This window comes from Sebastes fasciatus, chromosome 11, assembly GCF_043250625.1.
Source record: "Sebastes fasciatus isolate fSebFas1 chromosome 11, fSebFas1.pri, whole genome shotgun sequence".
NCBI lineage: Eukaryota > Metazoa > Chordata > Actinopteri > Perciformes > Sebastidae > Sebastes > Sebastes fasciatus.
Window position 1 is genome coordinate 34,626,350 of NC_133805.1, and position 22,781 is coordinate 34,649,130.

Sequence of the window (22,781 nt, forward strand, 5' to 3'; positions counted from 1 at the left end):
CCTCAGTCAGATAATGGATCAATGAGTCAGGCAGACTAGTCTAACATATTCTGCCCCTGCTCTCTCTCTGCTACTAGGGGATGGAGAAGGAGGAAGGGGGGGGGGATGGATTTTGGTCATTTTTCTAACAAGGGGGATGGCATCACTCCTCAAATCCCCTACTGAGGGTAGAGCAAAATTTCTGTTGGCACTTAGCAATGGCTAATATAGACCTGAAGTGGTGGTGGTGTGCATTTTAAAAGTTGCTGTTCAATGGAAGTGTGGGATTAGTCTTCGGTCTTTGATTGGCTATTGAGTAAAATCAGTTTATGTAACACTTGAAATAGCATAGCAATCAATAGCATGAGTTATTTTTCAAATTTGGTACAGATATCCATGGTTCCCAGAGGATGAATCCTACTGACTTTAGTAGTGCCCAATCTTAAATCTATCGTGATCATCCAACCCGGTGTCACGTCAAAGTATGTATTAGACCCACCTGTCCACCAGAGGATAGCATGTCAGTGTCATGTTTTGCCTTGCCGAGGAGTGAATATTACACGCGTGTATGAAGGTGCAGCAAATGGTAAATGGACTTGCATTTATAGAGCGCTTTTCTAGTCTTCCGACCACTCAAAGTGCTTTACACTACATGTCGGCATTCACCCATTCACACACACATTCATACACTGATGGTAGAGGCTGCAATGTAAAGTGCCAACCTGCCCATCAGGATCTGATCTAAATACTCATTCACACACCGATGGCTAATGGATCGAACCACCGGCCTTCCGATTGGTGGACGACCTGCTCTACCCTCTGAGCCACAGCCACCCCAGTACCAGCAGGGGGCAACAAAACCACTTAGTTAGATTTAGGAATAACGTCACGGTTGGCCTTAAAATAAGTATGTAAACTAAGTAGAATTTGTAAAGGAACAACATAACATGAGTACAGAAAACACGTCACAAATGTCGCTAACGTAAATTACAAAACAAGGACACTTCGACATGTGGACCGGAGGAGCCGGGGATCAAACCGTCAATCTTCCGATTAGTAGCCGACCCGCTCTACCTCTGAGCCACAGCCGCCTGTTATATTAGTGACATTCATTCATTCATATCACTTGCATGCTAACTTAACAACAACAATACTTTACAGCCAGTATTCAGCCATCCAGTCATTTCTGTAAATGATAATCATGATCAGATTATCTGAAATGATAATTAGCCTACCCGAGCAAGTAGTGGCTGTTGTCAGAGCTGAGGCACTGTTGGAGGCACAGCTGCTGGTTAGTAACTGAGGTGAGTCAGCGAGCAGGCTGGCTGATCTCAGAGCTCCAGTTTCTGTTATTCAGACTGCTGGTTAATAACAACAAGCACAATGACATGTTTGATCATGCGTGTGTGGCTTTTGTTTTTGTTTCTATCTTTTTGTAGCTCTGCTTTTATATTTTTGCTGCATTGTCCTCAAGTTTTCCACTCTGCCTATGAAATTACACATACCAAACAACAGCAGCAAATAGTCCACGGCAGCAGGAACGCTGAGTACATGGCAACGCCCCGTGCAACAGTCTCACAGTTAACTGCATCACACTCACATGTCTGGGTCTCGAAATTCTAGAGAATCTCTTGGTCACGACCAGGCTGCCTGCACCTGTTCATTGATTCACAACAATAGGACCCTGAAACATACAGTATGTATAGTTGTGTGGAATTTAATCAAAATTAAATTTAAGCCTTTTTCTCATGAAATCCGGACAATGTCCAGGGAATCAGTTTGCCTTTCACACATGTAACACACAACAGGAGATTGTCTGTGTAAGACACATTCTCACCTACTGGAAATACTTGCTTTTGGGCGAGGGGTGGCACCTGTCTAGAGCATGCAGGAGGCAGGACATGACGTGGATTACACCACGGTCATGTAGTCGGTTCGTAATTTGGTCATAATCAACCGAGTCTCTTGCCATTCCTTAAATTTGTCTGATGATTTTGGCCCTTACCGACAGAAGTAAAGTCAAGTCAATTTTATTTGTATAGCCCAAAATCACTAATCACAAATTTGCCTCGGGGGGTTTTACAATCTGTACAGGATACAACACCCTCTGTCCTTTACAGTGCAACCCTCTCATCGGATAAGGAAAAACTTAACCAAAAAAAACCTTTTAACAGGGAAAAAAATGTCAGAAACCTCAGGAAGAGCAACAGAGGACGGATCCTCCTTCCAGGATGGACAGACGTGCAATAGATGTCGTGTGTACAGAGTAACAACATAATGAAAATATAACATAGACAATCCACATGACAAAAAATAATACATATAATGTGAACATATGTGAGAAGGTGGATCCAAACAGATAGAGCCAGAGCAACACGACCTCCTCTCCACGCCAAACCTGTAGAGCCAGAGCAACACAACCTCCTCTCCACGCCAAACAGATAGTGCCCGAGCAACATGACCTCCTATCCATGCCAGATAGGTAGAGCCAGAGCAACATGACCTCCTCTTCATGCCAGATAGGTAGAGCCAGAGCAACACAACCTCCTCTCCACGGCAGATAGATAGAGCCAGAGCAACACAACCTCCTCTCCACGGCAGATAGATAGAGCCAGAAGTTAAAGAATCTCGTCGTCTCTCTAGTTAGACATTTTCATTGGTGCCTTCGTGTAAACGACCCTTCTTCTTCACCCTCGGATGTTTGTTTTCTTCTTTTCCCAAATCAAGACTGACAAGATTCTTCACCAAATGTAATGCCATTTCATCAACAGAGAAACTGGCGCCAACTGGCACTCAGTAACGCAACCTTAGTTCTTCATGGTTTTAGTGTTAAGGGTATAGATAATCAAGTGTAAGTCCCAATGATATTCACCAAAAATAAAGAGTTGTACAAAGCTGTTGGAGTTAACTCCAGTACCGGGCAGTTGATCGTCTTCGTGGACACACTTTTTATAATAACATTCTTTTTAATATTTGTGTTTGGGGGAGGTGTCAGGTGTTTTCAATTCAAAAGGCTCAAGTCCAAGTGAAGTCACGAGTCACTGATGGTCCAAGTGGTGTTGCAAGTCTTTTTTCTTTTTTTTTTTCAAGTAGAGTCTGAGGTCATCAAATTTGTGACTTGAGTCTGACTGGAGTCCAAGTCATGTGACTTGAGTCCACACCTCTGGAAAATATTGTATGACTCAATTTTAGACTTTTACATGAATCTACCCTAAGCCAGTGTTTGTCAGTAGCTCACACCTTCCACAGGTAGTTGGAAAAGTAGCAGCTATAATAGCTCGCACACACACACACACACACACACACTCACACACACGTACAATCAAAGGCTTCACCCCAACACCTGGCCTGAAGGCGTGAAGCGGGGATGAAGGGATGAAAGGTGAACAGCGAGCCACTTGAGGTCGAGAGATACAGACAAAGACAAGAGGCGAGAGAGAAGCAGCCGGGTTATTGCTGCAGGTATCGGAGTAAAAAGCAGCAGATTTCACAGCAGATCCGATAGATGTTTACTCCTTCAGGCACAACACAAACTCTGGCTGTCTGCTGCTCTCTCTTCATTTGCAGCCGCGTTTTTTTGCTTCAGAAGGTTTTTTGTTTTGTTTCTCAGTCTTGAGCTGACTCTTGGTCTTTCTTTTGTGTTTCCCGTCTTTGCTCTTATCTTGTGTTCTGTCTTATATAAACCTGTCACCATCATCCACTGGCCTGTCCATCCTCTTTTCCCCTCCATCCATGTACCATGTATCAGTAAGCTCTGTCCATACCTGGAAGGAAACTACATTGGACAGTTTATATTTAAACAAACTGATGTGACCCTGATGAGGCTAAAACACTGCGGTCTTTATACTGTCTACTGAGGAAGTAGAATGCTATTGAACTGCTCAGGGTAGCAGTAGTTGTAATAGGTGCATGATCATTTGTAATATTACCGTATATAGTCCTTGTTCACACCTGGTATTAACATTCGTCCTGGGTGATCCGATCCCAAGTGGACAGCTCTAAGTACAGGTGTGAACGCAATCAAGACGCATTGAGATCCGATCGCTCAGACCACATTCAGAGGTGGTCTGGGCCGCATTCTTTCAGCAGAATGTGTCCTGGGCCACATTGAAGGACCGCCTACTCATTAGTGGCAGCAGGACGGTGTTTGTGGGATTGAGTCAGAATAAACTACAGTGTGTATGTTCATGGTAGTGAAGTAACATGTCAACCAGAGACACAGTGAGGCTCATGATGTGTTTATGGACAACAGTGGAGCTCTATGGCACAGAGGAAGATGAGATAGATCAGGCTTTGATACACACACACAGTACTTGTTAGTAGATGTGTTAAAACTGTCAGTAGCAAACCAAACCACGCTCTTTGTTGACCCAAGCCTCCACCGCGGGGGCTAGAACAACGTCAAGCCACTTTTGCGATGCTTCGGACAGACCAAAGTCACGGTCAGGAAAAGATGAACATGACAACATTGTGAGGACAGCCTCCCTGCATGTTGGAAGTCCATAAATACTATGGAGGACGAATGTCTCTATCTATCAATAATAAAGTTATAAATCATACGATTTTGAGGGGGGGGGGTGCAATAATATTATAAAATAGCATGACATTTTTCTCATATTATTGAAATTGTTACTATTCCCAAAATCTCCTCTCCCAGAATTGGTCCTATTACTTATACATAAAGGACAAGAAAAGTACAATAAAGTAAAACTAAATCGATAATGAATGGGCTCAGTCATTCCAAATACATGAAGAACATTATATTGCACCTCCGCAGCATTCACAAGGAACATTTTGGTGTTGCAGGAACAATAGAAACAACAGGAACATCTTTTTCCAGCCATCACTAGGTGTATTTGAATCTTTAGCTGTGTAAATAAAGGGAACACTGATATATTTATATCTATAATAAAAGGCACTGCCATTACTTGAAAGCCCTTCCAAAACAATATACTGTGGTGGCAGGTACATGTGCAAGAAAAAAAACGAGTTTATAGATCAGATCAGGACTGAAGTCTGTACATGTTGAACTATGTTGAAGCTTTATTATGTAACATGTTATTCAGATGATAATTTTAACACTTTCCTCTGCGTGTGACCCTCTGCAGCTCCAGTCGGACCAGGACTACGGCAACGGCATAGTCAAGTACGTTCTGTCCGGCGAGGGGGCCGGCACCGTCTTTGTCATTGATGAGAATAATGGCGACCTGCACGCCACTCGCCGCCTGGATCGCGAGGAGAAGGCGTTTTATATCCTCAAAGCCACCGTGGTCAACAAAAGGACGGGTCTAAAGCTGGAGCCGGAGACCGAGTTCACCGTCAAACTACACGACATCAACGATAACGAGCCTCAGTTCGGCAAAGAAGTTTACACCGGCAGTGTGCCGGAGAGGTCCGATATCGGTAAGGACGACTCTGACTGGACGACAGTTAGGATGGTTTTTGATTGTTCTTCCCATCATAGCATCATAGGGACAACCCAGATCTTGTGATATTCGTCAGTGATAGCCATGTCAATGTGCATCTCTCAGGTACATCGGTGATCCAGGTGACAGCTACAGATGCTGACGATGGTATGTACGGGAGCAGTGCCAAACTGGTCTACAGCATCAGCCAGGGACACCCGTACTTCTCTGTGGACCCAAACACAGGTATGTCTGGCAGAATCATCTTTTGAATCCCACTCCCTGTATTGTAGATAATGCTTATCACCTCCAGTAAGAAAATCAAAGGCATTCAGATGCACCACCACCATAAGACAACTCAGTAGCTCATAAAGATGCAGAGAGACATAAACCTCAGAGGTATAAAGACTTGTAACTTTTTAATTCATCTGAAAACAAAGTGTCCAAACACTTCAGGACAGGATGCATGCCTTATTACAAACCGTGAACAAATAGAATATGCTGCTAAGACTGCACAATGTTATTAGTTAAAGGTCCAACCAGTTCATCCAAGAGAATGCATTGTCTCGTCCAGGTGTTTTGTTAATTGGCCATAAGAAAAAACTCACTTTGATGAATCTCCTGTATATTCAAAGTCCATTTACCCTTACTATAGAGAGAACCAGGCCTTTATTTGAAACAGGCTCATATTACTTTATGTTTTCACCAGCGTTGGTTTGTCTGTTTGTCTGTCTGTTAGCAGGATTGCTCCAAAAGTTTGCGATGGATTTGAATGAAATTTTTTGGAGAGGTGGAGTGTAGCACAATGAACAATCCATTACATTTTGGAGGTGATCCGGATCATGATCCGGATTCAGGAATTATTTTATGAATTCCGATCAGCCTGAGCATTAAAACTACAGGGAACAACACATGCGCAGTGTAACTGATGACACCTTGATGACGCATGACCCTGCCTTCTTCCTTCTGAGAGCAGAGAGATACGTGTGTGGATGTGTGGCGAGACATCGAGGTGCGGTGGGAGCTGCTGGCTGTCCGCGGTGAGAAAGAAAAAAGCGGTAGATGACGGGATGAGAGACAACGTAGTGTAACGTTATACAGACATAACAAGGCTGCTGAATGAGAGAGGCATCCGCCGACACGTTACACGGAAACACACCATGTTATTAATAAGACGACCACCTCACGGTACAGCCAGCTGTGATCTGTGATCTGTTTTTAAAGTCAGGCACCTTGGTGGAGGCTTGCTCTCTCCGAGTGCCATTCGAGTTTCTAATGTCCCCTATTTTATAAATATATATCAAATACTGTTTTCATTCAATAATTATTTCCACTTTTCATTTAGCATGCTAGCTAACTAGCTAACTAGCTAGCTAGCTTTAGAACTGTTGTTAAGTTACCGTCACTGAAACTCAGCACACATTAATAAGAAAAACTTGCAGGAAGCTTTATTGACAGCAGCTCAACTATGATTAAAAAATGGAAAGTAAACCTGAAACCTATAGAGCATGAAAACAGTATTCCTGAAAGTAAGAGAGGGGTGAGCATGACACTGTTGGAATTCAACTTTCAAGTTTCTTTATTCGTCATATGCACAAAAATGACAGCAATCGGTCGTTGGCAATGAAAATCTTGGGTCTCGGGTACCCTTTAACAATGCTCATTAAAAAAGGGATACATCACACAAGTAAAAGCAAAATGAGAAACAAAAACATAAAATAGTGCAAGTTCAAATATAAGGCTTAGATATTAACATACATAAATATAAAATAAGTAATGTAAATCTAAATGTGTGGAGGGCAGTATTTCAAATGGATAAGCTGAATGTAAACAGGATTTAGTATGAATATACGTGATGAAAGTAATAAATATATATATATATATATACACAGAGGTGTAAACAGTTTGTAAAATAGCAAGTAGAGTATAGTATAGAGCTAATTTGACAGTAAGGTGAAATGTGCATTAAACTCAATTTATCATTTGACCTATGATAAATAAGGTAATGTTTTACCCTGCCTTTATTAGCAACCTGCAGCTATTCATTTGTGCCTCCTACGTTGTGAAGACAAGCTTTTAAGATGCAGAATTAAAACCCTTTCATGCATAAATTGTGAAAAGCTCAGTCAGGAGATGTTTTATTTCTCTTTAGGCATGAAACAAAATTGAACTATTATATTTTTCAAGGAGTTTTTCACATGTCCACTCAGGTGGACAGCATGCGTTTGAGTTTTTAACTTAAGAAATATGTATTTAACATACCAATGAATAAAATGATATAATCTGTGAAAACTATTATATATATATTTTATATTTTATTTAGATCAGTTAAACTATTGTGTTAACATATTTCAACATGTTCTAATACTGTTCAATGCAATGCAAAAATGTTGAACCTGGTTTCTGACTAATGCCATGCAACAGAAGTTTTCTCAAGAAGCTTTTCATACAGAGCAGGTCTAGACCGTACTCTATAATTTACAGACCCAACAAGAGATCCCCCATGAGCATTGCACTTGGTGCGACAGTGGCAAGAAAAAACTCCCCTTTAACGGGTAGAAACCTTGGACAGAACCGGGCTCTGGGTGGGCGGCCATCTGCCTCCACCAGGTTGGGTTGAGAGAGAGAAAGAGAGAGAGAGAGAGAGAGATGCACAGCAACCACAATAATAACACAACAGCTATAATATTAATACAAAAAGGACTAATAACAATAATCAATAGCAGTGGATATAATAGAGTGAAAATAGAAATATCAGTAATAACAGCAGTAATAATAATAGAAATGACTACTAATAATAATAATAATAATAGCAGAAATGATACTAGAAATATGACTACTGCTACTAATAATAGCAATAAAAGTAGCAGCAATAATTATAGAAATAAGGCTGATTATGTGTGAAAGGGTTTTAAAGAAGTAAATTTGTTTTTCTTTTTTTTCAACATATTTGTATTATTTTCAAAACAGAAGGCTCACAGTTATGTCATGTTCAACTATAATTAGAAACAGTCAGACCCCCCCCAAAAAATAATTTTAAAAATATATATATATATAAATAAATAAATAAAAATTGAAAAGGACATTTGACATAAAATAACATACAGTGGTTTAATGTAACTGTACAAATAAATATAAAAGAAAAGACAACAATAAGAATAGCAGATAATATCTCATAAAGTATAAAGTATATTGTCCTCGGATTCTCATCGATAATGAATAATAAAAGGGACTAATAACAATAATCAATAGCAGTGGATATTGTTAAATCGGACAAGGCGATCTGCTCTTGAATATTACTTTGCTGGGAGGATAGGGTAATCACCGTGGGACATCAGTAAAAATGCTCTTGAGATGGATTTGTCTTCAGTGGACTTTATTATAAACTTCACGCACTGTGCACTTATACACTTCAGACAGGAAGTATAGTGTCCTTTTGGGTGTGTGTGTGGTTCTGTAACCAAAGAAATAAAGACTTAAATGAATATCAATTATATGTGAAGCATTACACACAACACTGCAGCATTACTCCACAGAATACAGAATTATGTATATAATTTCACCATATAACTAACATATATATAATAATAAACTGTAATCCTTAATACTCTTGCACAGTGCTATCAATTAACAGGATAAACAACTTTATAGCTAATAAAATAACATTCAATAATATACACTATCTCTTATGAACACATGGCTATATTAGGCACCTAAACATCACCATTTCACTCCATAACAGTACGTACAGCATCGCTACACATTGCATGAAACATAAACACCGTCGATACAGAGCTAACTCTGCTAACGAGCATGGCTAACAATTATGCATCCCTTATTTGGCAACTTAAGACATATACTCAAACAGAGAAAGGAAACTTACTTCTCAATGGACGCACACAGGCTCTCACTGTCCAAAATGTCCAAACTGTAAAGTACTAATGACGTAGCTCAACTACTGTAATAGCTCACTTGACACGCAACTCTTTGGAGCAACAGAAAAAGGAGACGATTTACCTTTGCTACGGAGGATTGATTGACAGGCTACTCAGCCAATAGAAATGCGCCGTAGGCGGGACTTAGCAAAAAGATAGGTAATGATATAAACCAAGGCATAGATATTCAAGCAACATAAACTGAGGTAGATAATACATGAAAGGATATGGAATCTTCTTTACAGCCGCCCCCAAATATGGCGGCCCATATTTGCTATCAAGGAGAAGATTCACTTAGTCAATGTCATCGTCTGGAATGGAAGGGAGCTTGATAAGGCGTGCGACCGGCCTCATATACGTCTTGCCGTTAATCTTGACCTCAGCAGCACGTACTCGTCCATCTGCTCCTGGGAGGACCTTGCTCACTCGTCCGACTGGCCAAGACGCCCTCGGCAGTTGTGGGTCAACGACCATGACCACTGTGTCTGACTGGAGGTTCTCTGAGTTGTTCCACCACTTGGAGCGGGTCTGTAATGTAGGCAAGTAATGCCTCACAAAGTGTCTCCAGAACTGGTCAGCCAGGACTTGGCAGTGTCTCCATCTACGGCGACTTAGAAGTTCCGACTCCTGGTAGACGGCTTGGGGCAATGCCGGGTCGAGCCGCCCCATGAGGAGCAAGTTTGGCGTGATGGGTTCTGGGTCTGCCACATCTGTAGATACATACCCCAACGGTTTTGAGTTTAAGACTCCTTCCACTTCAATGAGGACAGTGTTAAGCACTTCCTGGGTGACAATCTGTGCCTTCACAGTGGCATTTAGGGCGGTCTTGATGGATCTTATCTCCCGTTCCCAAGTCCCCCCGAAATGAGGGGCACTTGGCGGGTTGAATGCGAACCTGATTTTACTTTTCGCCAGCTGTGCTTGAAGGTCAGGGTGCAGAGCTCTGAACGCCTCTTGTAGTTCTCGATCTCCGCCTTTAAAATTTGTCCCCTGGTCGGACAGAAGCTCTGCAGGCTTTCCTCTCCGTGCGATAAATCTCTGCAGTGCCATAAGAAAGGAATCAGAATCGAGGCTGGGCAGGAGTTCTATGTGGACTGCTCTAGTCGTCATGCACTTAAACAGGACTCCCCACCGTTTCTCATTGCGTCTGCCCACTTTAACTTGGAGAGGCCCAAAGCAGTCCACTCCAGTGGAGGTGAATGCTGGCTGGTAGAGACGCAGACGGGATTTGGGCAAGTCAGACATTTTTGGAATGGTAGGTTTGGCCCTCCATCTCTGCCAATCTACACAGGTACGCTGCTGTCTTTTTACGGCCTCTCGCCCTCGAAGAATCCAGTATCTACGCCGAATCTCAGCAAACAGTCGTTCTGATCCGGGATGTCGTAAGTCATGGTCAGTGTCCTGAATGATCAATTTTGTCGCTGGGTGAGCTGGGTCATGGGATGTGATGGACAGAGCGCAGAAGGTTGGCTTCCTCACCTCATTTGGATCATCGAGTACTTCAGTAGCAGGTTTGGTTGGCCAGTGGTCAGGTGACTGTCGCAGAAAGTCTGGGCCCTGACTCCACCGAGTCTCCGTAGCAAGATCCTGCAAGGACAAACCTCGTGTAAGATCATCTGCCGGATTACTGGCGGAGTCCACGTAGCGCCAAGCCTGGGCATCGGTCAGTTCCTGTATTTCGGCTACTCTTGTGCCTACAAAGACTTTGTAGCGGCACGATTCAGACTGAAGCCAGGTTAAGACTGTCGTGGAGTCTGACCACAAGACAACTGAGTGCAGAGGCATCGTAAGCTCTCTCTCCAACAGCGTGGCTAACTGAGCAGCTGTAACAGCAGCACATAACTCTAGGCGTGGTATGGACTGCTGGCGCTTAGGGGCTACCCTCGATCTGGCCGTCAGGAATGCCACTTGAACTTGCCCCTGAGGGTCTTCTGTGCGCAGGTACGCCACTGACCCGTAGGCACATTCGGATGCATCACAAAATATGTGTATGTCCCTGACACTGTCCGGTTGGTCCATTTCCGCGCTTGTGTAGCAGCGGGGAAAGGAAATGGTGGGCAGGTGTTTAAGTTCTTCTTCCCATTTGTTCCAGGTCTGGAGGAGCTCGCTGGGCAGCAAGGGATCATCCCATTGTCTGTGTTTGTCCCACAGCCTTTGCACCAGTACCTTGGCCCTAGTGGTGTAAGGCACAATAAATCCCAGCGGATCATATCAAATGTTTCTCATTGTGGGCGTGGGGCTCTCCTGTGCCCGATGCTTATAACCCAGTGTGTCCGACTGACACGACCAGCGGAGCCCGAGAGTCTGTTCCTGTGGATCCACACCTGCTTGACCTTGACTGAGCCAAAGCTCACTGCTTTCTGCTCGAGCTTCCTTTGGTAGGTGACTGATCACTGCTTGGGTGTTGCTAGACCACTGCCTCAGCTCGAATCCACCTGTCGCCAGGAGCGCCTTCAGTTTGTCCACTAGTGCCTTTGCTTCGTCTGCAGAAGACAAGCTCTGCAGATGGTTGTCTACGTAGAAGCATCTTTCGACTGCCTCACGGACGTCCTCTCCTGGCAGGCTGTGGTCGATAACGTGCTTCTGCAACGCGAAGGTGGCGCAGCATGGGCTGCAGGTTGTCCCGAAAGGCAGGACCTGCCACTCGTAGACACTGGGGGACTCTTCTCTCTTTAAGTCTCGCCACAGGAAACGGAACAGTGACCGGTCTTCAGGCAGAAGTCTCACCTGGTGGAACATCGCCTTTATGTCACCACTGACAGCGACAGAATGTTCCCGGAAGCGCAAGAGTACGCCGAGAAGTGTAGAGCCCAAGGTGGGTCCAGGCAGGAGAAGTTCGTTAAGGTTCTCACCTTGGTACTTGAATGAGCAGTTAAAAACAAGTCTGTTCTTTCCATTGTGGTGGACCATGTGGTGGGGAATGTACCACGTTTCTACTTGGTGGATCATATCGGGGGGAACTTTCACTGCGTACCCTGCCTGCTCCAACTTCTGTATTTCTGCAGCTTTCTCTGGGTCCTTTGCTAGGCGTCGCTCAACACTGCGCAGTGTTGCCAAGACCGCCTCCTTTGGTGCCTGCAGTCGTGGCATGTCTTTCACTCTGAGCATGGGCGTGGCGTATCTTTGAACTCCATTGACATTCACCCAAATCGTCTTAGCTTCAAGTAGGTTCACTGCCTCCTGATCTCGCTTTGACCTAGTGACGAGCTTTTCGCTTCGATAAGGCAGCGTGTCCAGCTGCCAGAGCCTTTCCACGTGCCTAGACAGTTCCTCAGATGGAGAGAGTGTGGACGTCAGCAAACATTGTGATGAGGAGATGCATCTTTTGATGTACTTGGTTGGACCCTGGACGGTCCATCCTAGCCTGGTGTTAACTGCTGCTGGTCCACCAGGGGGACCTAGACGAACAGGCTCAATCGGGGTGATCAACTGCGGGTAATCTGAACCAATCAACAGAAGTGGGCGAACACGGTCAAGTGATTGTAGCGGCAATCCCCTGAGATGCTTGTACTTCCGTTGTATAGCTGCCACTGCCTGAGTATGCTCTGCTAGACCCAGTTCTTCTGCAGTGAATGCACCTTTGATCTTGAATCTGCTGTGCGGCTGGCTAGCAGGGGAAATGGTGAACGATACAGTCGAACCATGGAGAACTCTGATGTCTTGCCGCACTGTTCTCAGTGCTAACTCTTCTGGTGTTCCTCTGAGACCCAGCTGCTTGGCTGCGGCCTGGAGGAGGATGGTCCTCTCTGACCCATCATCTAATATTGCATAAGTGTCCATAGTACGACCTCCGTTCCGCAGAGTGACTTTGGTGATCTTCAGCAGCACTTGACTACAGCCAGCCCGTCAATCCAGGTAGAGAACATCACTTGCAGGACTTGCATGGCAGATTTCCTCTCCCACTGGCTTCCTGTTGAGTTCATGCAGGGCTTCCACATGCTTGCCATTGCATATCTTACAGGTCATTTTGAGTCGGCACTGCGCCGCTTGGTGACCACGGCCACACCTCCAGCATTTCTTGTTGGACCTCACCCACATGCTCTTCTGCTCTTTAGTAAGTTGACTAAAGTTTGAGCACTGGTCTAGGTAATGCAGTGAGTTGCTGCAATATGGGCAATATGTTTTCACCTTTTCTTGGGCTGTATTTGTGGGGGCCGGGTCTTTGCTGGTGGTGAAGGCTGGTTCTGCGCCATGTAGGATGGTCTTCGTCTGACGTGATTTTAAGTCTTTGTTCCAATTCTTCCTTGGTTCTGTGCTCTCCTTCTTTTCACTGTGGCTGAACTTGAATCCACTCTGTTGGATCTCCAGCTCGTACTCGAGCCAATCAGCGAAGTTCAGAAGGGTTGGAACTTTGATCTTCAGCGGATGAATATACCTTTTGAAGTTGGCACGCATGTCATGAGGCAATTTGGCGGCGAGTCTCGCGACATGTGACCCACACTGAAGCTCTATTTGGCCCTCTCCACCCAACTGGTCTAGCATGCCTACCAGAGCTCTGATGTGCAAGGCAAACTTCTTAAAGGTTGCTGTATCACCACTGCGGATAGTGGGCCCGTCCATCATGTCTGCAATGCGCTGCAAAGCCAGCTGGTGTGGTTGTCCGTAGTGGCAGGTGAGGGAGGCCATGGTGTCACTGTATGGATGGCGGGAGTTGCTGTAGGAGTCTGCTACTAACAGGGCCTCTTCAAACTTCAAATGGTCTAGGAGCACCTGATATTTAAATCTCTCTGTTGCGTCTTCAGGTAGAATGTTCTCCAGACTGATCTTGAGTCTTGCAAACTCCCTTGGATCCTCCTTGGTGAACTTTGGTATAGAGGGTTTCGGTCCTCGGTAGGTCCTCTCCTGCCTAGGGGGAGAGGGGGAGTGGCGAGGCTGAGTGGTGACTTGCCTTGGTGATGAGCACTCCCGGCGGCCAGGTCGGTTGGAGTGTTGTGCGTAATCCTGTTCCTCTCTGTTCCTCCTTGGCTCGTCTGATGATTGAGAACCACTGTCTGAGTCCCAGTAGTCAGGGCTTGGGAGCGGCTTCTCTCCTAGTCTGCGAATACGGGCTGTAAGGTCACTCACCAGGTCCATCGGTGGTGGTTGGGTTGATAATTGATCCTCATCCACGACCGGTGGTGGTGGTAGTGGCCAATACTCCTCATCATCTCTGTTTGAAGGTCGAAGGGCATGGCCAGTATTGACTGCTGGCACAGGCAGACTGTTGGGCTGAGGTGGCTGCTCAGGTTGTGAGAGGGACCAGACCCGTGGTGGCGGAACCGGCTGAGGAGGGTGTGGAGAAGGTAGAGGAGGGCTAGCTTTTATTTGACGTTTCATGTCCAGCATGGTTATCTGCAAACGTTGATTCTCTTCTTGAAGCTGCCTAATAGCTCTTAGCACTTCAGGTGAAGCAGCTGTAGCTGGATGGTGGAACGACATTGGCATGCCATAGGCATCCTCAGTGGTGCTCATCCATGCAGGACTCGGAGCAGCTTCGACACCGCGAGCATACTGGTTACTCTGCTCATCCGTCGCGGCGCTCCATGGGCTGTACCTCTGCCAATGAGTGAGGGGCGTCATCTCGGCGTAACCCTCTCTGGTGAGTAGTGGCTGTTCTACTGCTTGATGGTGCACAGTGCGACTTAAGTTGGGTGGCGGCGGTTGCCTCAGACCAGGGAGTGTGACATCATAATCATCCAGGTAGGCCGGAGGACGTAACTGACGCTTGGGCCGCACATCTATGTACCGTTGTGAAGACATCTTTATTCCACGGAAACCACCACTATCCGGCTCGAAGGACCATATGTTAAATCGGACAAGGCGATCTGCTCTTGAATATTACTTTGCTGGGAGGATAGGGTAATCACCGTGGGACATCAGTAAAAATGCTCTTGAGATGGATTTGTCTTCAGTGGACTTTATTATAAACTTCACGCACTGTGCATTTATACACTTCAGACAGGAAGTATAGTGTCCTTTTGGGTGTGTGTGTGGTTCTGTAACCAAAGAAATAAAGACTTAAATGAATATCAATTATATGTGAAGCATTACACACAACACTGCAGTGTTGTGTGTAATGCTTCACATATACAGAATTATGTATATAATTTCACCATATAACTAACATATATATAATAATAAACTGTAATCCTTAATACTCTTGCACAGTGCTATCAATTAACAGGATAAACAACTTTATAGCTAATAAAATAACATTCAATAATATGCACTATCTCTTATGAACACATGGCTATATTAGGCACCTAAACATCACCATTTCACTCCATAACAGTATGTACAGCATCGCTACACATTGCATGAAACATAAACACCGTCGATACAGAGCTAACTCTGCTAACGAGCATGGCTAACAATTATGCATCCCTTATTTGGCAACTTAAGACATATACTCAAACAGAGAAAGGAAACTTACTTCTCAATGGACGCACACAGGCTCTCACTGTCCAAAATGTCCAAACTGTAAAGTACTAATGACGTAGCTCAACTACTGAAATAGCTCACTTGACATGCAACTCTCTGGAGCAACAGAAAAAGGAGACGATTTACCTCTGCTACGGAGGATTGATTGACAGGCTACTCAGCCAATAGAAATGCGCCGTAGGCGGGACTTAGCAAAAAGATAGGTAATGATATAAACCAAGGCATAGATATTCAAGCAACATAAACTGAGGTAGATAATACATGAAAGGATATGGAATCTTCTTTACAGATATAATAGTGATAATAGAAATATCAGTAATAATAGCAGTAATAATAATAATAATAGAAATGACTCCTACTAATAAGAATAGCAGAAATGATAATAGGAATATGACTACTAATAATAATAATAGCAATAAAAATAAAAGGGTTTTAAAGACCCACTTTTTTATTTTACAAAACAAGCTATATCAGACAACAAAATTATTTTATCAATTTACAGAAATTTTACACGTATTCCAACATTTTTTCTTCAAGCTAATGTGCACTTTATAAATGATAATTTTCTCACACACTATGAACGTTTTTTAACGTTAATATGGTCATTCGTATCACTGGATGTATGTTTGATTCTGGAAGCATTATTTCCTGTCTATAGGCAGAAGTTCTTGTGATATTCTCAATCTCAATATTATTATTATTTTTTGAATTTATTCTATTTTTTAAATATTAAATGTTGTCAAATCACACGCATATATACGAGAACATTTCCTAAAGAGAATACAGCTTAAAATGGGCAAACTTGCGACTTCACTTTGTCAAACTGTCTGAAAATAAGTAAAGAATAGTTTGAATGTGCTTTTCCAACTTGACATTCCAGTTGGTACTAAAAAAGTATCCCCATCTAGATGCATCGAGAGTCAGCAGTTGGACGATAACCTCAACGTCAACACTTCCTGTCCAATTTATCAGATCGTCTGTGGAGGAAATTTCCCTCCAGTGTCTGTACCATCACCAGAATTTAATCTGGGCTAACAGAGTGAATCAACAGTGTCTCAGGTAGCGGGGACAGGATGCTCCTCTTTGTTTCATATCTTGTTTTAAGACAATACATCTTGTTTTTTCTTATACATAAAGGAAATAACTAGTAATGAAATATAAGCACACACTTCACCCTGCATATTTATGTTCCTACATTGGAAAAATAATGAGGAAAGGGGTCCTGTCATAAAATCAAAACACAGCTCAGCTCAACCCATGCCTGATCATGCTGTATGTACTTTCCCTGTAAAAGTTATTCATCCATTTAGATAACGGGTGCAGTAATCTCCCCGGCGCTGCTCATCTGCTGGTTTCTGACAAATAGAGGAGTCAGGGTCCTGGCCAGATTACTGCTGGCCGGTAAAAACCATGTTCTCTCGACGTTGACATGAAGTGAGATGTGAAGAACAAGAAGTGTATTGAAGCAAATGGCAGTTCAAATAATAGTTTAACGTTTTTGGAAATACGTTTGTTTTGCATTCTTTCCCAGAGGGTGATGGGAAGACCTTTGTGCATTAAAGTGTAACTTCACCCACCAGTAAATGAGAATTGCTTCCTCCACACACTCTTGTCACAGTGTAGGAAAGTATAATGCTATCGCCAGATAATCTTCAAAGTAAATTTCTGTCTTCACAGGAAACAACTTCCTTAGGTTTAAGCAAGAAAACTAGTTAGTTAGGTTTAGGAAAAGGTCAACTTGGTTAGGTTTAGGCAAGAAAACTACTTAGGTTTAGGAAAAGGACAACTTGATCAGGTTTAGGCAAGAAAACTACTTAATTAGGTTAAGGAAAAGATCGACTTGATCAGGTTTTGGCAAGAAAACTACTTAGGTTTAGGAAAAGGACAACTTGATCAGTTTTAGGCAAGAAAACTACTTAATTAGGTTTAGGAAAATGTCGACCTGGTTAGGATTAGGCAAGAAAACTACTTAGTTAGGTTAAGGAAAAGATCGACTTGATCAGGTTTAGGCAAGAAAACTACTTAATTAGGTTTAGGAAAATGTCGACCTGGTTAGGATTAGGCAAGAAAACTACTTAGTTAGGTTAAGGAAAAGATCGACTTGATCAGGTTTAGGCAAGAAAACTACTTAATTAGGTTTAGGAAAAGATCGACTTCACACCGGTCTACTACGCGAAAGTGCGGGATCTTTTTACCTCCTCCCTATACTTCCTGGTTTGCGATGACGTGAATTACACACAAATTGATTCCGTGGGATATACACGAATTACAGTGCATTATTTTTTGTAGGCATTGCTACGAACAGGCCATGAGACCAGCTTGAATGCAACGTATCATCAGTGAGAATTACAGGTGTTTGATGTTGTATTTAAAACGTTGGACAGAGCTTGGCTAGCTGTTTCCTCCTGTTTCCAGTCAATGCACACATAAGATCGATATCCATCTTCACAAGACCAATTTCACCTCTGCTTTGTCCCTCACTTTTGACTAGTGTGTAAATCCAGACACAAGTTAAAAGATTTAAGGTGTTTTTTCGACCTCCTTATCAGATGATCATGAACTACCATTGTAGATATGCTGGATTTTATCTGCACAACATGTGTAACAAGCTGTGTATTGATTGATTGAAAATCCAAAATATCGGAAACAGCAAGTTCATTGATTGTTCTATGAAGTTTAGCAGGATGTAGGATTCTGGTAAAATGGGGGCTAAGAATGAAGACAAAGCAATGTGAAAAGAGAAAATGCAGAGAAGAATTTCAAAAAAAGCATGTGTTTCTTTTTTCAGGTGTGATCCGAACAGCTTTGGGTCCTGGTGACATGGACCGCGAGCAGAGAGAGCACTATCAGGTGGTGATTGAAGCTAAAGATATGGCCGGACAGAGAGGAGGGCTCACTGGAACCACCGTGGTTAACATCACCCTCACTGATGTCAACGACAACCCTCCCCGCTTCACTCAGAGTAAGACAACGGCAAACAAATGATGAAACACTGAGTCACACTCACACTCTCATTAAGTAGAGTTCAGAAGCAGAAGAAGGCAGGAGAACTGCTCGTGTTTTTCCATTTCTTGTTAAATATGAACAATTTACTCACCAGAATCAAATGCTTGTAATCATATCTGGTAAAGTTTCAGTAAATATCTGCTGTTAACTTTAAATTGAAGAACGCAACACAAAAGGAACAGTCAGGATGTGGAAACAGAAGTCGGTTTATATCCCTCCCCTCAGGAATCAATAAGGTGTTGCATTTAAATTACAGCACATGCTGCATTTGATGAAAAATGAGCACTAGAGGCAAAGTCACAAGAATACCTTTCACACACAACGGGCCACCTCTGAAAACATTTCATATCTTGCCATTTAATGAGAGAAAAAAACTCTTTTGATGGATTTTACATCACAAAGTGCAGACGCTGATGGAAATGTTGCTTTTTGAGTGAGGACTGACTGATGGTTTTACTTACATGTGTCACTTACTTACTACTCCACTATGTAAGTGGAGCAAACATTACTAAGATAATGAGAGGATTTACTCTTTGCTAATTATACCCCCGCGACAACATAGTCGGGGGGTATAACTAGCAAATTTGGTATGATGGTTGAAAGTGTGGCCTAGTTGTGCCTTTTGGGGGTTAGAAGTCCAGGGTGCCCAAAATTATTGACATTTTTCCAAAAGGGCAAAACCTTTGGCCATACTTTAGTAGGGGTAAAGCTGTGAGCGGGGGTACGTGGGCCATGCTCACTTTTGCCTTGTTTACTTGATTCGGACTAGGGCTGTCAATTGATTAAAATATTTAATCGCGATTAATCGCATGATTGTCCATAGTTAATCACTATTAATCGCATTTTGTTATCTATTCAAAATTAACCTTAAAGGGAGATTTGTCAAGTATTTAATCCTCTTATCAACATGGAAATGGGCAAATATGCTGCTTTATGCAAATGTATGTATATATTTATTACTGGAAATCAATTAACAACACAAAACAATGACAGATATTGTCCAGAAACCCTCACAGGTACTGCATTTAGCATAAAAAATATGCTCCAATCATAACATGGCAAACTGCAGCCCAACAGGCAACAACAGCTGTCAGTGTGTCAGTGTGCTGACTTGACTATGACTTGCCCCAAACTGCATGTGATTATCATAAAGTGGGCATGTCTGTAAAGGGGAGACTCGCAGGTACCCAGAGAACCCATTTACATTCACATATCTGGAGGTCAGAGGTCAAGGGACCCTTTCCTCGACAAAAGTTAGTGTAAGTTTGGAGCGTTATTAGCCTCCTTGTCGACAAGCTAGTATGACATGGAGCCCACTACAACCTAAAAATCGCAAGTTGCGTTAATGCGCTAAAAAAATGAGTGGCGTTAGAACCAATTTACGTTAAAACACTTTATTATCGTGTTAACTTTGACAGCCCTAATTCCGACATTTTCAGATTGTGACAGCTGCAGAGAGGGTTTTAAGTCGTGTTATTTCAAGATGAAATCGAATCAGCTGCTTTGCTGTCATTTCAAACTCCCCAAAACAAAAACAGTCCTTTACAAATCTCAGTGGGGATATAGAAGTTCAGGAAGCAAAGTTGGTCTTAAACGCCCCACAAAAGCCCATCATCATCCCCAGTTGTTATTTAGGAATGAGTAAAGTAAAGTATTGTGCATTGCCTTGATGCAGATCTGCAGGGGTCAGCTGTTTTCAATGTAACCACAACAGCAGTGGCAAGGAGAGAGAAGGAGCCTACCGCTTCTGCGAACATGCACGGCTATTTGCCATTGCCGTCTGAGTTGATGATGGTTACATTTTTTTTAACCTGCCATCATAGCTCGCTCTGCGACCATAGCAACCACAGAAGCCACACTGAGGAAAATAATACAGAGGCTGATTTTTACTGGCAATTGAGTTCCGTGAATTATACATGTCGTCAATAGTAGTGAAGAAACAGAGAATTGGTAATAGAGCAACATCTTCAAAGTCTGGACCAATAAATCATGTTTGAAGATCAGTTAGAAAAACTTGCTAGATTAAAGCGAGGGTAGGTAATGTATTATAGAAACGTTTTCTTGAAATTCTCATTACATCCCGACAGCAATCAATAAATCAAATGTTCTGACAAAAAAAGTGAAACAAAAAAATCTGGTATTTGTGGCCGTCGCAGGACTGTAATAAACCTGTCCAATCATTTCATTAGGCTTGAATGTAATGATTGGACGGACTACCTGCCTGCCTGCCTGTATACCTACCTGTACCAGTGTGCATTCTGAGTCTTCCACAAGCTGCGAGCTTGACAGCTGTGAGTACTAACATGTTGGTTGTTTATGTTCATAATGATAATTTTGGGGGAGTGGCTTTGGAAGGAGGCCTGAAGGGACGAACTGACAATGTTGCCGACTTGGTGACTTTCTCTCTAGATTTAGGGACTAGTACTGCTAGCTACTTTCATTGGAAAAGAGTTGGCAATACGGAGCACTCGGCTCTTCTTCATCGTAGTGAAGAACAGCCTCCTTCTCATGATCTAGCAACAGGTGAGGAGCCAACAGTCCTCTGCTCTGTAGCTCCCTATCACCCTAAACTCGAAGTCTCCCCACCTTTTAGCGATCCAATCAAATTGTGAAGGATTTTGATTCATATCCCTCTTGTAAGTGTACACCACTCAAATATTCAGTTTCACTGAAATACGTCACAGTACAGAAGCTAAAGCTTTTCTAACATCCGTTTCACATGGACTATAACCTCTGGTTCTACAGAGAACGTAAACAGTAAAGCAGCTTCATCTTTTCTCTGTAACATGAGTTCACTTTGAGCTAATTTCATTGGCGACAAACAACGCTCTTGGACGGTTAATCCCTGACTTGTTGACTAATGCAGTCTCGCTGCGGAGTTTTGGGAACAAAACGCAGCCACATAAAGCACAGTTTTGCGCAAAATCATCAGTTTCAATGTTTCTTGGCGTCTACCGGCAGTTTAAGGACTGTTGGCTCCTATTCATTTTGAAAAAGGCACCGATGAGGAAACAATGGTGTAACTTCATCACTCAGGGACAGACTTTGGCCGCCACTTCGCTGCGGTCCAGCCAAAATACTCTTCTATGAATGCTGCGATGAAAATGAACTGAAAGTTGGTACTAACTGCTGACTTTTATTGGCTCACAATTACTGCTCACATCACTGTTATGGATCAGTAAATCATTGTGCTCAGAGGCCAGATGTCTCCGATGTCAGAGGCCTGAAATTGCTGCACGACAGCCAAAGCAGTAGACAATGAAGTTTCTAACTAACTCTATAACTCATCCTGTCCATCACAGCAGGAGCACCCCCCCTCCAGCATGTTGATTCATTAAAAGTCCGGCCCTTTCTGCTGGAGAAATGGAAATTAGTTCAGCAGTCGTGTGTGTCCTTCCAGGGGAATTAGACCAAGTAACGTTAATTCTTTCCGAAAGCCTTCTCAATCAATTAAACTTAATTAATCCTTAATCATAGGAACGTTCTCACTGTAAACATGTGGGCTTTGTACCAAGAAGCACAAACTCTCAAGACCCCAGCTGTAGCGTGTCAGTTAGAGACAGGCTGTCTATTAATGATATGTTTTCTAAATGTGGCTTCAAATGTTGGACTGCTACAGGTTTAGGGCTGCAACTTGTGGGTGGTTATTTTAAAGATTGGTTAGTCTTTAGATTATTTTCTGATTAATCCTTTAATCTATAGGATGTCAGGAAAAATGGCATTCAAAATGTTGCTAAGGTGACATCATCAAACCAGTCCAACATCCAATTGTTGTTGATTCATTTTCTAGTGAACAAAACAATTCATCTATTAAAACATTCTTTATTCCAGGGGTTCAGTGACTTGGACACCGGCATTTTTTTTATCCACCACTGGTGCAAGTTACATGGAGAAAGATGTATAAAGTATAGCGAATTCAAGCTTGGTAACACAAGACCACCATGGCCACCTCCAATCCTGAATGCAACACAACTTGAAGGGGTAACTTGAAGCGTGTATTGCATTTCCATGAAGTTAGGGGAGACACATTAAAAAA

At 43.0% G+C, this 22,781-nt stretch overlaps 1 protein-coding gene across 1 annotated transcript in view; it reads left to right on the forward strand.

Moving 5' to 3' along the window:
• Window positions 1–22,781, forward strand: part of LOC141777775 (cadherin-6-like) — a 124,640-nt gene that overhangs the window by 50,576 nt on the left and 51,283 nt on the right. Inside the window, exons 3-5 of the mRNA XM_074652330.1 lie at window positions 5,088–5,382; window positions 5,511–5,630; window positions 18,528–18,701. Of these exons, the coding sequence (XP_074508431.1) occupies window positions 5,088–5,382; window positions 5,511–5,630; window positions 18,528–18,701 (589 nt within the window). The remainder of the gene's footprint in view (window positions 1–5,087; window positions 5,383–5,510; window positions 5,631–18,527; window positions 18,702–22,781) is intronic.